Source organism: Danio rerio, chromosome 1 (assembly GCF_052040795.2).
Source record: "Danio rerio strain M-AB ecotype USA chromosome 1, GRCz13ab, whole genome shotgun sequence".
NCBI classification, from domain to species: Eukaryota; Metazoa; Chordata; class Actinopteri; order Cypriniformes; family Danionidae; genus Danio; species Danio rerio.
Genome location: NC_141021.1, coordinates 23478226 through 23497211, shown reverse-complemented (window position 1 = coordinate 23497211; position 18986 = coordinate 23478226). Strand labels below are relative to the sequence as shown.

At 36.7% G+C, this 18986-nt stretch overlaps 1 protein-coding gene across 1 annotated transcript in view; it reads right to left on the bottom strand.

The window, feature by feature from the left end:
* Window positions 1-18986, bottom strand: part of dnah6 (dynein, axonemal, heavy chain 6) — a 203204-nt gene that overhangs the window by 64835 nt on the left and 119383 nt on the right. Inside the window, exons 56-61 of the mRNA XM_087237125.1 lie at window positions 13326-13522; window positions 11870-12073; window positions 8180-8305; window positions 7602-7766; window positions 3725-3792; window positions 1007-1187 (exon numbers count right to left, since the gene is read on the bottom strand). Coding sequence (XP_087093251.1) covers window positions 1007-1187; window positions 3725-3792; window positions 7602-7766; window positions 8180-8305; window positions 11870-12073; window positions 13326-13522 — 941 coding nt within the window. The remainder of the gene's footprint in view (window positions 1-1006; window positions 1188-3724; window positions 3793-7601; window positions 7767-8179; window positions 8306-11869; window positions 12074-13325; window positions 13523-18986) is intronic.

Below are 18986 nucleotides of genomic sequence, written 5' to 3'. Positions count from 1 at the left end.
CATTGCATCTACATGCCAACTAATTCTCATTAGATTATAAGTAGATTGTTAGGTTGGGTTTAGGGTTAGAGTTACTGTTAAGTTGGCATGTACTTGCAAAATTTCTTATATTCAGTTAAATGTCTGTTGAAGGAGAAATTTCAGCAGATATTAAGCAGAACGTCTGCCAATACTCAAATAGACCATCAAAATAAAGTGTTACCCACCGAACCCACTTTTATGTTCCAAAAAACGCAAGGCGCACCACACTGCCTTTTTTGTTGGCAAGAAAAAAAAGAAATGTGGTGCGCTTTTTTATGTCACTAGGCAATGACAGAATCAGCTGCATAATGTGCACGAGTGTTGCTGTTGATATTAATTTAATTTTAGATTTTAGAAATATTGTCTATATATATCCATCTTCAAAAGTCTCCGAAGCTGTCTTGACAACAAAAATACTGCAGGCACCTGAACGGTAACCCCACCTCTGCTTTCATTTGATTGGAGAATGAATAAGACGCAACTGACCTAACGTCCTTTATCCACTTAAGAGTTTACTTTTTTTTACTGCGAGCGAACACCGCGCAAGGGCAAAAACATGAGGCGCAGTAGGCGGTTAAAATGCGAGGTGCGTAGGGCACACAAGCAGCACGCAAAAAGCATGTGGCCATTAGTAAATAATTTTTTAAAAAGGTGCATCTCAATGAAAAAGCCTGATCGGTGTGATTTATTGTGTTTCTATGACTCCAATATGACTGTGGACACTAAACATACTGTACACACAGTTCTGTCCAAACAGCTTACAAAAGTTGATTTTCAGCATAGGTGCCCTTTAAATCAAATTTATACAATGTTACATTAATTTGATAAACATATACAGTAAAGGCTTTTATATTATTCTTTGCACATGCATTTATACAACAAAGAATCCTGCAAACAAATAATTATGATAATGTTTCAATAAAATGTTTTCTGTGCCCCAAATCAGCAAACTGAAGACTGAACTCTTTTAAATTCTACCACTGACCTTTGACTCTTGTAAGGTTTGTACAAGCTCCTCATTGTCCAGTATGTTTCCCTCAGAAGTGAAGAGCAGTTTGAGGATTCGGTCCTCAATGGCTTTCAGTTGGTTTCGGTCTGCGTTTATGCGGACTATCAGCTGGCTTCTCTGTTCTTCCAAGTCAGGACGCTCCAGACGGACTACATCACTAGGCACAGACATAAAGTAGATAAATAAATAAACACCACGTAAATAAAACCAAATTAAAAACAATATTGCGAGAAAATAATTGGTTAGTTATCATCAAACAACAGCTTATATCAAGAAATCCATTTGCATCTGATTTATGTTAATATCAGTCAACCTTGATTTAACTCCTACAGTATAATGACTATGTAACTGTACAGCAAGTTATTGATATCCATGGCTCATAATATAAAAAGTAAAGTCTTGAAAATCTATATATTTTAAAGAACAAAAATAAAGAAAAAAAACTCAGGCTCTATCCCCCAAGGGAATATTTTGGACCTTTTGAAGGACTTTAGGCGACACAGTGGTGCAGTAGGTAGTGCTGTTGCCTCACAGCAAGAAGGTCGCTGGTTCGAGCCTCGGCTAGATCAGTTGGCATTTCTGAGTTTGCATGTTCTCTTCTTGCGTTCGTGTGGGTTTCCTCCAGGTGCTCTAGTTTTCTCCACAGCCCAAAGACATTCGGTACAGGTGAATTGGGTAGGCTAAATTGTCCATAGTGTATGAGTGTGAATGAGTGTGTGTGGATTTTTCCCAGAGATGGGTTGCAGCTGGAAGGGTATCCACTGCATAAAGCATGTGCTGCATAAGTTGGCAGTTCATTTAGCTGCGGCGATCCCAGACTAATAAAGGAACTAAGTCAAAAAGAAAATGAATGAATGAATGAATGAATGAATGAATGAATGAATGAATGAATGAATGAATGAATGAATGAATGAATGAATGAATGAATGAATGAATGAATGAAGGGCGTTTTTTTTACTCTTAATGGAGGATCGATTTTGAGATTTATTTTTTTACTGAGTGGTTTGTTTATATATAATCTGTTTGACATATACGTTTCAATAATAACAGTGTAAAAACATACTTACATATTATATACATATATGAAAATATTTTCTTATTAACACAACTATAACCACGGAGAATTGTCATTACCGAACAGTCAGCGTTATTACTGGGCAGCTAATATTCGAGCAATGTTATACTGGTCAAATTCATCAAATGACAGCGACCCTAATTGGTTATCCTTAGAAAACATATGAAGTCATTCAAACTCTCTCCATGCTCTGCTTTGCTCAAATTTCCTGACACCTGAATCTTTATCTAAATATTCTTTAAACCCAGTTGTCAAACACTCACTCAAAATATGAGCATTATTTAGAAGAAGATTTGCACTTAAAGAACTATCAGCCTATGCCTCCATAGCAAGAAATCATATGTTCACCCCCCTCCACTATAGACTAATATTAAAAGATATGTTTATTGATGGACAATTTGCTTCATTCCAAGAAGTAAAAGTTAAGTTTCAAATTCCAAATTCTCACTTTTTTACATACCTCCAGCAGCAAAGTTTTGTGTCCTCCTCAGTGGGGCACTATCCATCACTGTCCCCTCCTCTCTGCTTGACTCTATCATGGAGCTAAACCCATACTTAAAGGGACTTATTGGCAAAATATATTTTATAGTTAATTCCTACAATCTGGAAACCCTAGTACAATTAAAAAGAAAATGGGAGGTGGAGCCAGAGACAGAACTATCAGAATGGCAACTATCATGTGGCAATCCGTTTGAGACAATATCCAATTTGTTTAAAACAGAGTTATACAATTTAAAGTAGTGCATAGCTTACACTGGTCTAAAGTGAAACTAGCCAAATTTAAACCAAATATAGAGCCTATTTGTGACCGATGTAATACTGAGCCAGCTACTCTATCTCATATGTTTTGGGCTTGTTCAAAATTAAAAGATTTTTGGCAGCTAATATTTAAATTTCTCTCGGACGCATTGAATACCTATATAAAACCTGAGGCCAAAATTTAAATTTTTGGGATCACACCACAGTCCTTATGTTTTAAAAAAGCAAGATAAATGTGATTGCCTTTGCTTTGCTTTTAGCTAGAAGATTAATATTGCTGAAATGGAAGGAAAAACTTCCTCCAACCTTTAAGCAATGGCTTATGGAACTCCTACTACCTGACCAGTACGGTAGGAAGCCATACCGATATATTTATTCTCATCTGGCAACCTTTTTTAGATCACATAAAGAAAATGGACCCCTCAGTCATTTTAGAAGTGTAAAACGTTTCCTTGTTTTTTTTTTTTTTTTAATTAATTATTTATTATTTCTTTTTTCTTTTTTTTTTCTTCCCTTTATATATGAGAGTAAAATATGTTTTACTTAATATTATTATTTATTTGTATTTTATCTTAATATTATTTATATATTTTTATAGAACCTAAATGCATGTGTGCGGCTGGTTTTGGTTGTTTGCTGTGTAAAAAAAATACAAATAAAAAAGTGAAAAGCTATTTGTACTGTGCGTTTCATATCTAATGTGTTCAATAAAAATACTTTTAAATACTAACAGAATGATAAAAAGAGTATTCCCTCTGTAAAACCTGGCTCACTGGTTAAAAACATAGTAATATAATGAAACTCTCTGGTGTTCACATATAATTTCTGAACAGATGGGTTCATGTTGATTCAGAAATTACCTTAGAATTTGATCTTCCAGTCCAGATTTAGTAACAGTGAAGTTGATTATGGTCACTTTGATGCACACCTGGCATAGAAAATAATCACAAAATGATTAAGGCAACTTTAACAAGATCATATCACATTTTAAATTGTACAGAATCAACCTGAAATCAATTCAAATAAATAACTTGTTTTGATTTTCCTAAGCTTGGTAAGTAATGGATAAAACAGCATAAACTAAACATGTAAACAATGATTGGCATCATTTGCTAAATGTGTGCCCTTAAGAGCCGCTGCTGTTGTCCCTTTTCTCTCTAAAAATTCTCTAGAGGCACACTTTGATTGGCTCTTGTGTTTTGTATTGGCTGTCTGTCTGTGAGACTGTTTCTTTAGTCCAGACTGGTCTGTCAGCACAGCTCATCTCCCTTAGTTAAGCTGAAATGACAGGTCTGTCCAGTCTCTAATGCTAAAGCTTACAATGGCACATCCACGTTTGACAGGCAACCATATCTGGTGGTGTGCTCTCTGCCTGCTGAAAGTGCTGTTGCCTGTGGCCCTGTCTGTTATGATTGCTAGGGCATTGTCTCTTGGCAGGTGGGCACTGATCCGCAACCACCCCAGAGTTTTGCAGCAAGAGTTTAAATGGCATGGAGCCAGTGAGAGATTGGTGCACAAGGTGGTGGCACAACAGATTTGTAAAGGGCTGGTGCCAGCCGTGTCTACTTTGCTGCAGAGCCAAATCCAGTTGACCTTATACAGGTGTCAACCTCCATCCCAGAAAGCCCTATCTAAAATTCCCCCTGCCGTTTGCACAATAGTCTGAGAAGCTAAATTAAACAATGAGCTGCTAATGAAACACAGCCAGTAATTAGATACAACAAAAGACCGTAGGGGATAGACATTTGCATGGAAGAATCTATTTTCATTGTGACACTGATTATTAGATACCAAATACAATAAATATTGAAGAGAGCATTTATACTTAGCCACTTCATGTTTTTATGAACAAACAACTAAAATAAAATTTAAATTTCCAAACTGATAAATTAACTACAACAAAAAATGTGAATTGTGAAAGTTCTGTAAGTCCTCTCACATTCGTAGCATCTTAAGGTGTTTTCACACCTGCGGATCTATTCTTTTGTTCCAAAACAGAAATTAAAATTGTAACAATGTTGCACTTTGTTCTTGGTGTGGTTCGCTTTTTACACGGCAACGTTTCTAAACGGGCCAAAATAGCTAAAACAAGTCACGTGCGAGTAAACTTTATTTTATTTTGCAGAGTCCCGCTTAGCTGTTGTGCATCCTTATTTTAATATATGAAGATTTTGAATGGTGACACCCACAGACATCATCACTAAATAAAAATCAGAGGTAAGGCTTTCTCATACATAGCAGTTGGCTCATGCATTATAGGCTTTACACAATAGATAGAAAACAGATAAACCAAGATTACTGTTCGGTTAAACAGCTCTCATTAATAGTTAACATGCTTTCACTTTTGTATTTGACATGAAACACATTTACCAGTAGGAATGACATCCCCTCCTACTCATAATTCTTCTCATTTCGGCGATCTCGGACTGATTGTTTTGGCGCGGATCCGAGTGTGATTGCTGGATTCACATATGCCAAACGAACTGCGCTAACTGGGGAAACTTGCCAACAGAAACTAAAGTCTGGGCGTGAAAGCACACTTAGACATACAGACACACAATAATTATTTGTTTTATTGTTATATAACTTTAGTGTTTTTAAAACCTTGTTCAGAAGCAACATATGAAGTTTAATTTCGTGCTTCATTGAGATTATATACGTATGCCATACTTGGCTGCTTAAACATATGATTCGTTCAGCAATTTCAAAGGTGATGTTTCCATTAGCTATGTTAAATGTGTCTGGTTGAGTCCAGCTGCAATCCATCTATTACTAACAACAAATCTTATTTTGAATGCATGCTCTTGTACAATAGTTTCGGCTTGTGTGTGTATATGAATGGCCTGGGCACAATCTTGGATCCTGTCTTTTATATCGTGGAAACTGAAACCACTTCCTCATCCGTCAAAAAGATGACAACGAGACAACATTTAAGGCTGAGGAGGGTTTGCTATTGTTTGATCATTTGTTCTCGCAGCACAGCAGAGGTGGAGTACTGTGTATTTGGGAATTTAGTATCAATTTTCAACCGTCTTAGTTCTTTTGAAGTCTTTGAGCAAGTGGCTATGACCATTTATTTGTCGCATTGTTTGTTTCAATTTGTTATCTCTCTGACCTACATATAATTATATATGTTGGTATTTTACTATGGTAATGCCTACAGACTTTTATGTGAATAGTGCGTGTGGAATTATTTATATTTTAAAAAGAATATAATAGAATAGAATAGAATAGAATAGAATAGAATAGAATAGAATAGAATAGAATAGAATATAGGCATCACGGTGGTGCAGTGGGTAGCACGATTGCCTCACAGCAAGAAGGTTGCTGGTAAAAGTTCTGACTGGGTCAGTTGGCATTTCTGTGTGGAGTTTGCATGTTCTTCCCATGTTGGCGTGGGGTTCCTCCGGGTGCTTCGGTTTACTCTATAGTCCAAAGACATGCACTGTAGGTGAATTGAATAAACTAAATTGTCTGTAGTGTATGTGTGTAAATGCAAAAGTGTACAGTATGTGTGTTTCCCAGTGTTGGGTTGCGGCTGGAATGGCATCCACTAGGTAAAAACCTATGCTGGATAAATTGGCGGTTCATTCCACTGTGTCGGCCCTTGATTAAAGGGACTAAGCCGAAAAGAAAATGAATGAATGACTAATATAATATAATAGATTTATATAAGACACAGGTGGCCCAGGCACATAGTGTAGTACTGCACATTAGCATTAAGCCATTTGGTAAAATGCTTTGGTGGACACACATCCTTAGTGTTAAGCAAGGTAGCCCAGGCATACATGGACAGTAAAAATGTGACTCGATGGCTTATAGTGCAAAAAAAGAACAAGCACATCAACATTATCAAATAGATATTCATTTCAACATTTTATATAAATCTATAAAACAGGTAAAAACAAAAGGTGCCTTAAAGCTCTCTAAGCTTTTGTCAACTTATATAGACTGACCCCCTTGAAGGTAATGTATTTTCTTTTATATTATTTAAGGTTTATTTATGTTATTTTTTTGGATATAATGTAATATGTTTAAGACCGCAAGTTGAAAATACCTGTTTGTTATTTAAAGTTAAAAAAAAAAAGATATTCCTATACTTTACTAACCCTCTCAGAGAGTTTTAATTGAATTTGCATATGAAAACTAGAAGGTTGAATTTATATTTTTCTTTTAGTGTAAATGGTTTTGATATTTTGGATAGATAATAGCACAAAAGGTCAACATGATGGCTCAGTGCTTAGCACTGTCACCTCACAGCAAGAAGGTCGCTAGTTCGAGTCCTGCCTGGACCAGTTGGCTTTTTTGTGTAGAGTTTACTTGTTCTCCCCATCTTGGCGTGGGTTTCCTCCGGGTGCTCCGGTTTCCCCTATAGTCTAAAGATATGCGGTATAGGTAAATTGAATAAACTAAGTTGGCTGTAGTGTATGTGTGGGAATAAGTGTATGGTTGTTTCCCAGTACTGGGTTGCAGCTGGAAGAGCATCCGTTACGTAAAACATATGCTGGAATAGTTGGTGGTTCATTCAGCTGTCGCGACCCCTTATATAAATAAGGGACTAAGCCAAATGAATGAATGACCATCGCACAAAATCAGAAAAGTAAACAGGCCCTACATTTTAAGTGTTTTGAAAAAGTTAATTGTTTTTACATATAATGTAATTGAATAAAATTTTGTTGAATTTGATGTCATTTATTTCTTGTTATGTCTATCATTTGCTCCGATTCGCTCACAAACCTCAGGAAGGTAGTGGGGATTGGCCATTTTGGTGGTCATGTAAAAACGGAAGTTTTTATCGTAGTCAATGTCAGAGTCTCCAAGTCGGATCAATGTTCTGCCACCTGACACAAACGTCTGCTTCAGAAGAATGGGCTCCAGAGCAGGGTCCAGAGTTTCTTTTAGCTGTACACACAGAGAAATATTGCAGTTATGACAAATATCATTCAGCATTCAGTTTCATGTTTGTGTTAAATCTATTTATGCAACAGCTGCAAAGTCTCTTCTTAAAATAAATTTAAAAATAGAAGCTGGGGGAAATCTATACGCCTCAGTTGTCAGCAGTGAAAACAAACATGACTGAAACTAGATTCATCAGAAAATCACATCTGGCAAGAGTCAGAACTAATAAACTCACAACAGAATCACTCATTTAAGACTGAATTACACTATTCAAAGCTAATCAAATCAGTTTGGCAGTGTTATTGGTTACTAACTCTAATTCATTATTTAAAATATATAATTACTTTTCTTCAGCAGTGCATTTGTATTTAAATTTAACTACAAACTGTCAACATTGAAAGACAAACAAAGATTACCTCCTCTAGAAGAACAGGCATGCCCAGTCGGATGGCATTCTCTAGTGTTCGGAGAAAGCCTGCATCAGTAAGCTTGATCACCTTTAGACCATTCTTTGTCTCTTTAGACCGTATCCAACGATTTGCCTGGATGCAAAATGATAAAGCTTGGATTTAATGAATGTATTAAGTAATAACTCATTTTAATATTGAATACTTTAAAGCAGTGGTTGTCTCTAAAAGTACCACCATAATGAGCAGTATTACAATACAGTAGTGTAGTAAGCCCAGTAAAGCAGCTACAGCTCTGCACAGTTCTAAAATGTGGCTGATTAATTTCTATAATTACAAATATTTATTATAATCAGCCATTTAAAACATTATAAATAGTCTGAGCTTTAACACTGTACAGTGTTTATTTGTAAAGAAAAACTATCTAATAAATAAAAACTAAAAACGTCAACATTTAAATTAAAATGGGCTTTTAAAAGTTCAAAATGGTAGGTTAATGTTATTAAAAAGTAAAAAAAAAAGTGCGGTACTTAAATGTAAAGTATTAACATGTAGTAGCCAATTCATTAACACCTGGAAATGTTGCTTGGACCTCAGAAATAGGCTTTATGTCATATAATAAATAGTATCATATGTTATGTTTATATATAAATCATTTTTGATAATATTTGAAATATATGTAGCATGTATATATGACACATTTGATATCTCTGCGTACCACTAGAAGGAACCCCGCGTACCACTAGTGGTACACGTACCACAGTTTGAGAACCACTGCTTTAGAGTATACTGTACATTGTGTTTAATACATTTAAAAGGGAAAGTTTAACACAAATGTAATTCTTTATCAGCAGCGCATATTACGCTTTTATCTACACTGTAAAATATATTCTGCATTTTCATTTTCTCAACATAGTTTTGTAAGTTGAAACAACAAATGTGTTAATTCAACTTAACCTGGTAAGTTTTCGCTGTCCTAACTAGTCTGTAATAGACCAGCATTCTTTAGGTTGTACCCCATACTTCCAATCCAGCAGTTGGCGGAATATGTACCATTAAGTCAGTTTAAAGGATTTTTTTACCATCACCATGTGTATGTGTGGACTTGAATATGTGTGTGTGTCTGACAGAGATCTTTATCAGAAGGAAAAAAAAATCTTTATCAGGTGAAAGGGATGTGACAGCATGTCTGAAAGAGATTCTGCTGGAGTGAAGAAAGGAATGTCCTATAGAAGTGTGTGTGTGTGTGTGTGTGTGTGTGTGTGTGTGTGTGTGTGTGTGTGTGTGTGTGTGTGTGTGTGTGTGTGTGTGTGTGTGTGTGTGTGTGTGTGTGTGTGTGTGCCTGTGTGTGTAATTGTGAGACAGGCTGATGTTTGATTGTCGGTTTCAGTCTCTCTGGAAGACAGAAGTCTCCCAAGAGAGACAGCCAGATGGAAAGAAAGAAAAACACAAATGACAAGAAAGAGCACAGAAAAAAGGAGAAAGACAGTCAAATGTGCTGAAAGCGGAGAACGGTAATGAAAACGGAGAGGCCAGAATGGGAGAAAGGTATTTGTATGGTAATGCAAAGAGGCTGGTTGTTTTCTTATCTGGGTTGTGACGGCTGTTCTTCATACCATTTTGACAACATCTCCAACCAACTGAACAACACTCAGCTTTTAAAGAGGCACTTCGCCTGACACACTCGTTTATGTCCTGATGCCACAGAGGGCATGAAATTTAAAACAGGAAGCAATTGGAAGAGATCTATTGAGGTGTCAAGTAGTGTTCTGAAAGCATCTTTCAACAAGTCAGTGTTCATTTAGCTCCACTTGACCCTACACTCTAGGAACAAAAGAATGATGTGCTCTTGGTCATTGAGGCAGAATCGATTTCAAAAAGTATACTTTTGTTCTTATTAGGTATTAATACGTACCTTATAGGCATTTTATAGTTATTTTGAAAGTGCAAACAACAATTTCATGAACTAGTTTTAGGAATATGGATACAGCTAAAGACTAAACTCTTACATATGCAGCATGCTATTTAAAATGTACCTTAATAACAACAATTTGTGTTACACTGAGCCTTGTCTTATGAACATGCAGGTTATTATAACATTGGTGTGATTGGTATGATATATACAGGTAATAATATATAATATTTTTATTAAGCAAAGATGCACTGTGAAAACAATTATAATGTCAAAAACAAACAAATATGTTTCAATTTTAAAAAATGCTGTCCATTTAAACTATCTATTCTAAAATTGTGGAGTAAATATTCATAAGACTGATCATAATACACAATAGAAAAGTACTAGAAAGGCATATTAGAATGATTTCTAAAGAATATCTTCTCAAAATTTAGCTTTGTTTAACACAGGATACAATAAAATATGTAAATGCAGCAAACTATTATTTGAAACTGTAATAAAATTAAAATATATTACTGTTTTAAGTGCGTTTCTGATTAAATAAATGCAGCCTTGCAGAAAAAAGCTTCATTAAAAAAACAATAAATCTTATACCTTTTACCAGTAACATTTGGAAAAAATACAAAACTAGGAGATGAAGAAAATAAAATAGAATAAGAAACGTTTAAAATAAGAAAAAACTTTCATGTAATTAATCTATTTTCTGCCATAGGAACACCTTGTAACAAAACTGCAAATGTTAAATATTTTAAATTTAATTCATCACTCAAAAACATTTATATATATATATATATATATATATATATATATATATATATATATATATATATATATATATATATATATATATATATATATATATATATATATATATATATATATGTATATATATATATATATATATATATATATATATATACAACAGTTCTGTCTGGTTCTCAAATCTGATTGGCTGATAGCCGTGCAATATTCTGCAATATCAGAACTCCTACAGCCTCTTTACCCTTTGTGTATTACTCTGCCCACATACAGCCAGCAAAAAGCAGACACAACAGGTCTAAAGTTTAAAAGATGCATGCTCAGCTGTTTAACTGTCAGCTTATGATTTGAATGTGGAATGTGGAAGAAAAGTAGTTCCACATACAAAAGGGTTTTTGAGACTCTCCGTGTTTGATGTTGTTTTTATATACACAATTATGCCATCAAACTGTTGTATAAATGCAATATCACACTCGTAGCAATGCGATATGGCTGTATTTGGCACTCGGCCTGCTGCCTCGTGCCATTTCGCACGCCTCCCACCAGTGCCAATATACAGCCATATCGCACTGCTACTCGTGTGAGATATATATATATATATATATATATATATATATATATATATATATATATATATACACACACAACAGTTCTGTCAGGTTCTCAAATCTGATTGGCTGATAGCCGTGCGATATTCTGCAATATCAGAACTCCCACCAGACTGTGCTTGTTACTATAAAAATTGATGCCACTGTCTATGAGATAATGAGGTAAACTACAACTACCATCTTAAAACAGTGTGTGGCAGCTGTTTTGCCTGCCCTAAGAGAACTATTGGTTTCCATTTAATATGAAAATAATCCTCTCAAAGAGAGAAAAAATTGTTGTAATGGTTATGCAAGGTACTGTCAACTGAAGTTTAAACTGTTTAAGTGTTAAAAGTATAAATTTAAACTATCAATATTACTATTAAATTAGAATTTGTTCTCAGAAATCAGAACAAGGCACTGGATGTTAGAGGGCACCTGATCTTGAGGGTCAATCATTAAAGGCCAGCGGCGTCCACGCATCACAAGAATTCCATTCTCTGTGGAGACATTATCCCGAGGCAACCCTTCGGCATTCCACTGTCGAATCTCATATGGATCTCCTAGAATGCCAATAAGACTGAAGTTGTCACTGATTGGGATCCCCAAACTTTGACAGCGTGTAATCCAGTGATCTATAAGCTACAGGAGACAGAAAAATGTTCATTAAACACATGCACATTTCCCCAAAACAAGTGTTAGCATAAAGCAGTGGTTCTTAAATCTAGTCCTCATTACCCACTGCTCTGCACATTTTCTGTTTCTCTTACTATTACTTTCTGTTTCTATTATTTTAGACATTTGTTATTTTTCGCCAATACAGTAAGTGTGATGCAAAGTGGATTCCACTGGATATTCTGCGATTACTCTAGCTCAAAGGGAGTGTTTATGTTTCCTCCAAATAGCATTTTGTAATGTAGCATTTAAATAATATTTATTTACAGGGGTATAAATTAGGCACAAACAGAGGTACAGTATATTCTGTCACACTTCTCATTTACTTAGTAAGTGTCGTATGTGTGTGAAGTCACTACAGGCAGTGGGTTTGCACAAATTCATGAATGAATACTCTAAAGAGAAGTACAAATTAAAGTACAGAAGTGCAGTAGGAAGCAATAAAGACTAAATTGTTTTAATAAAGAGATAATTGACTTAATGACACCATTGACTTGCATAATAGGAAAAACGAATTCTATAGAAGTCAATGCCCACAGGTTTCTCACATTCTCCAATACATCTTCGTTTAGAACAAGTCAAGGGTGAGTAAACTGTTTTGTAATACATTTTGGGACAACTATGCCTTTAAAGTTGAAATATGTCAATCAAAATGTACTCTTCTTATTTTTATATGTATGTAGTAGTACTTATTACCAACAATGTACAGCATCTGTGCACTTCATTATTTTATAAAAATGCATTTGCCCTCAGAAACTTTAATCATGTACAATAACTTTCTCTACAATCTAAAAGAACTTTTTCTTTTAGTCATGCCTTTAGGGCAGGCTATCAGCCAGGGCATGTCTTTTTTACATTTGTTATTAAAACTCATCTTCCAACAATCCAATCGGTTCCCAAAGGACAAAATCATGCACTGTCCTAATTTATTTTTCTTTTCTTCTTTTTAATTTCAGGACTGTTTTAAGTGGATGTACCATGTTTCAAATGGATAGACCAAAAAAGGGCAATCTTAGCTTCTGTTTTATGGTGACTTTAAATAGGACAGACTTGAACAATATGCAGGGTGATGGGGTGCGAGGCTAAAAAGGGAGACTATTTTTGATGTGTCATAGGGCGGCCAACTGAAATAATAACTAGATAATGTAATATACTCAAGTGTTTTTTTTTATATTTATTTAATATACATAATGAAGATTGTGATTTAATAATACACTACCAGTTGTCTGTAATGGGAAGTAAAGGCCCCATAATAAGCCACACAAGCTGCAGCGATGAACACATTTCCAATGACGTTGTGGATCTCCTGCTCAAACAGAGTAATGCTTTCTTGCCATCGCACCTGCTCATCACCCAGAGCAGATGTTAACTTTCCTGACCGCCCCAGACGTGCTTCAGTCAAAGCCATGGTTTTGGCTACAATCACAAAACAAACACACATAAACATACACATAAGTATAAACATGCGTGAAAGTAGAAGGCCAAAAAGTATGCAGTTTGCAACATTAAAAACAGCTTACTGTATAACTGTAAAAAATGTGTAGACTTCAGTCATTGATGTGTCAATTTTACACATAAATATTTAGTTTATACATCCCTAATTAACATAAATGAAAATATATATCTAGAAAGTTGCACATACATAATTCCACAACTGTGCTCAGATTCATAGAGCACAGCAGAGATGCTGGATTTTTATTGACTAAACTAGAAGATAGCATCATCTCAAGATAGTGTAAGACCGACATGTAAAGCCACCAATCACGATCAGAGTTGTTAATAATAATAATAATGCATTTTATTTAAAGGCGCCTTTCATGACACTCAAGGTCACCGTACAGGACAGCTAAAACAATCAATTCAAATAAAAACACAATAAACAATAGAATACAATACAAGCTTTAAAAATGCAATCGGGTCAAAGAGAGTAGGCTGTTCTAAACAGATGTGTTTTGAGTCTAGACTTAAATTGTGAAAGAGTGTCTAAATTACGGAGATCAGGAGGGAGTGAATTCCAAAGCTGAGAAGCAGAGTGGCTGAAGGATCTGCTCCCCATGGTGACAAGGCGGACAGAGGGAACAGTGAGGTGAATGGAAGAAGACCTGAGTGTTCGAGAAGGTGTGAAGAATAGTTTTTTTAGGGAGGCCAAACAGAAGGGAATTACAGTAATCTAAACGGGATGTGACTAAACTATGAACAAGAATGGCAGCTGAATGAGGTGTGAGGGAAGGACGTAAACAATTTATATTTCGAAGGTGGAAATAGGCGGACCGGGTGACTGTGAATGAAAGGGTGCTGTCGAAGATGACTCTTAACCTGAGGGGAGGGGGTAATGAAAGAATCATCAGTGGAAATGGAAAAACTATGTGATTTATTTAAAGTGGATCGTGTACCTAAGTAAAAGTTCAGTTTTAAAGTCATTTAATTTCAAAAAGTTTGTGGTGAACCAGGATTTAATGTCTGCAAAGCAATTAGTAAGGGATGAAGGTAGGAGTTTGTTGTTGGGTTTGGTTAGGAAACTGCAAAAATATCCCTATAAAATGTCAAATTTTTTAATATTTTAATTAGACAGAACAAATTATACAAAATCGAGTTCTGTTAATCATTCAATTTTCTGAAGTGGTATTTGTACTGTGTTTATAATTTGGCCAGTGAACAATTATTAAAATGTATTTTCTACAAATGTATGGTATTCATCATCACGATAATTTGTGGACTGCTAAATTGCTTGGAATTCCTTAGGGTAATTCAACTCGTTCACAGTTCTCCATAGAATGAAGCAGAATCCCTGAAAAATAATTCACAGTACTGTAGGTTCCCTTGGGATTTTTCCAATGGGGTTTTATGATGGAGTTTTCAATTAATGAGAAATATACGTTCTGTGGTAATCAAAACTCAATGAAACTTCAATGTATTTTTTACACTCCAAATAATATTTGCTAGTTAAACATTAGATATGTATATATGTTTTATAAAATAAACATAATGGTTTTGAAAGATTGTTTATTTTAGTTCAATTGCATCTCCACTGAATGAACCTCGGATAATAATGTAATCTCTGAGCAAGTTGGGGTTGTTATCCTACAAACGTGATGACCTATACATGAACCCCTACAAACAGATGGGTGTGAATCAAATGACCCTTTTACGATTTCAAAGGGTATTAACTAAGCAACAGATGAAGCTGATAAAAGCAACACAGGCTCATTGGAAATACATGCTTCAGCCTACATTTTTGTGAAGCCACAAAAACATTCTTACATGTATGCATTTGACTGCAGATTCTAGTTAAAATGAATGTTACAGGGCAGTATGGCACTAACAACATTAGTTACTTGTCACACTAATGATATCTACAGAGGCATATGGATCCTTTTGTTATGAGATGTTTAACAGTCATCACTGGTCATCATAATCTTATATCCTTAAATCAAATTACAAAAAAACTATTTATCGCTTATGCCGAGTTCAGACTGCAAGATTTTAGCCCCGATTTGACTCATCGACAGGTTTTGAGAAATCGCTGACAAATCGGTGCTTGTTCACACGAGTAACAATCAGACCGTATTAACTATCAAAGACAACATCTGAGAGAATCACAGATGAGTCGCCGTGCCCGTAAGATATTGACATGCTAAATATCGGCGATTCAAATCATGCTGTGCGAAATGCAACCCGGGCTCATTGTGGAAACGTAGTCCCGCGGACGTTTCTGCGGTCCGCGATTTACGTCCCGGGAGGTACGTATTCAAGCGTTTTTTTGTTTTCGCGGATCCACGAGAGGCCGCTGTGCGCGCTTTTTCGCGTCTCGGGCGGGCGCCTCTCGGGAGCGCGCGGCGGAGCGCCCGCGCCGTTCTCGCGCGAAAAGCCGCCCGATCGGAAAAAAAAAAAAGCAAAAGCCCTCGTCTTCGATTTTGACTGGTTTTCGGATCCCGTCGCGTTCTCGCCCTTATTTTTATGGATTCCGTTTTTCGTCTCACCTGATTTCCGGAACCTGCTGTTCCCCGCACTCGATCCCGGTCGTCGTCCACCGCGGCCGGCTCCGGCTCCTCCTCCTCGTCTGGGGCCTCCGCTCCGCCGACACAACGCTGTGAGCTAGGCGGACAAACTGATTGCATCGGGAAAGCCTTCCACTCGGAGGCGAGCCGTCGGCCGGCGAGCGCGAAGAGGAGGGGCGGAGCGGCGCCACACCGCCCCGCAGCATTCGCTCGAAAAAAACAAACTGCGGCCTTTACGTACCTCCGGCCACATAAATCGCGGTCTCCAGAAACGTCCGCGGGGCTACGTTTCCAGAATGAGCTTGGGTTGGCGAAATGAGTTTTGACTGAAAATAATATCAATCACCGACAGCCAATGAGAGAGCAGCATCCACTAGCATGGGTATCTACAGGCCAGCGGGAGGTAGGAAGTTAAAAATGCTAATTTTTAGTCTATTTAGACACAAGAAACAGAGGAAATTTGCCAGGAGCACCCGTGTCCGTTTGACGTGTCATCTAAGCAACATCACAACTGGGTCAAAAGAGATGTGAAATTAGTAATTCCCTTATACATATATGTATATATGTATGTTTAATATGTACATTTTCTACCCCATTAAACCTTCTTTCGCATTATGTAATTAATAGCCAAAGATATACTACGTGTTTTTGGTTGTGAGATATATTTTTGTTGGCGATTCTTCCTATTGTAAAGTCATGCGGGATGAACTCCCTGTCGCCAATCCATCTTGCAGTGTGAACAAAGCAACGCCGAAACGCTCTCCCAGATAGTCACGCAGTGTGAAAACATTTGTGACACGACTACTTTGAAAATCATGCAGTCTGAACTCGCCAATATGCGAGGTGTGTGTAATGCAGCGTCTATGGGGCTGAGAGTAAATTTGACATTGTTCTCTCCTCTGTGCTCAACCATGACGACTTCCGCTACTGAGAAATCTGGAATTGTGAAAAGGTCTTTTATCAACAAATAAAGGATTGTTTGTATGCAGTTCTTTGCACAACATCAAATAAATACTACAAAACAACTTAAGGCTGTTTATGATTTGTAATCAAATATGACGATCTCCATATGAAAAACTTTTCTAGTGTGATAAGTTTGCTCAGTAGCTCAGTTTGTATGGTGTTGTACTTGTGATGCAGAGTGCTCGGGTTCAAATACAAATGAAGTACAGTTTTACAAAAGAGATAAAATCAATGTAAAATGTGCAACCAAAAGCACCCAAACCAATGTATTTTAAATTTTGCAAAACTGTAGGATCAGGCATCCCAGCTAACAAAATTCATGTGGCTCAAATCTGGTCCACACCAGACACTTACATCCGGCCCAAATACCGCAAGGAATGATGGCACTTGGGTGGTCCACTCCTGTTTGCTAGATTTGGGCCACAAATAAGCCAAAGCATTACCACATATTAGCCAGAATTCAACCAAATTAACCAGAACTGACCCTATTCTGGGCGACAATTTGCTTTTATTCTGCCCCAGATCTGGCCTATACCTTACACTTGCTGGGTGTAGCAAAGTACAAAAATTCCAGCATGCTTTTCAGTATGACTACATTCTATAGCTTATTGATGCCCCAGTTTTCATTATTTGCTTTTGATTCTGCTGTTTATGTTGATGTTTTTGATTTAGTCACTTTTAGTCTCCTGTTTGTGATGTTTGTGAGTTTTGTTCATTTTGTTAATTGCCACCGTTGTTGAGGTTCATACGCTGATTATTGATGTTTCTGTGAGCAGAAGTTGAACCATAGATCTTTTTTAGCCAATAATCTTTCATAATTCTGTGGCATGTGCAAGCATGTTATTACGTTACTTCTAATACTGGATTAAACATTGGTTAACTTCAATGAGCTATATTATTTCATCACAGGTTGTGCCTCACTTAATTTGATTTTATTGTATTTTTATTTTTTTTTAACTTGGCTTGTTTGCTGTAATGAATAAACTTTTCAAGCAAAGTTTTTAAAAGTTACAGCACCCCAAAAATTTAATTTGCCTTAAATGACCCTGTAGCGAGTATACCGATGCCATGTCGCCCTGGACCAAGATTCACCCCAGCTGGCACCTAATCAGCACCGGATCGCTCACAGCTGGAGCTCATCAGCCAGAGAGGCATAAAAGCCAGCCACACACAGGAGGAAGACAAGCTTCATTCTCAGATGACTCCCTGCGCTAATGCTTATGTCTCTCTGTCTCTCCCACCGTGGACTACAGCTCATGACGATCCAGCACCCGAACTTTCACTATCCTTCACCTTCTCCCCGGAGCACCAGAGCACCTTTACCAAGAAGAGCACCGTATTTCACCACTTTCACTTTGTAAATAAAGCACCCTCCGGGGACTTGTTAGTAACTAAACGCGACTGTGTATGTGTTTTCCCTCTGCCTAGCTACAGCCCATATATGAATTTGAATCTTTGGCCTCTCTTTGCCATTGCACAGGTGGGCCACTTCAGGCTCACATTCATTTTGTCTGGGCCGAAGGAATGCCATCAGTGCTGCATAACTGCCTAAAGTGACCCACATTCGTATGCTATCTGTGATCTGCATTGCCTATAGAAAATCATTATACCACTTTAAAATAATTACTTTATTTGCCATTCTGCCTTAAATAAAATCCTATTCTAAATAACTTTTACAGATGTTGAAATATTTCTGTAGCCTTCTCCTAACCCGTCTTCAACTTTATTCTGAAGGTCATTTGAAAGTAGGGTGTAAAGAAATAGATTTTCACAGGGTATGATGATTTTTCTAAAAGCACTGTATTTCCAATAGAATAGGCTAGATAAAAGGCACCTGCTGAATAAATTTTTTGTAGCTGATATAAAATAGTGTCACAACAACTGTGGACATCCTTGCTTTACTATCCTTACATGAATTT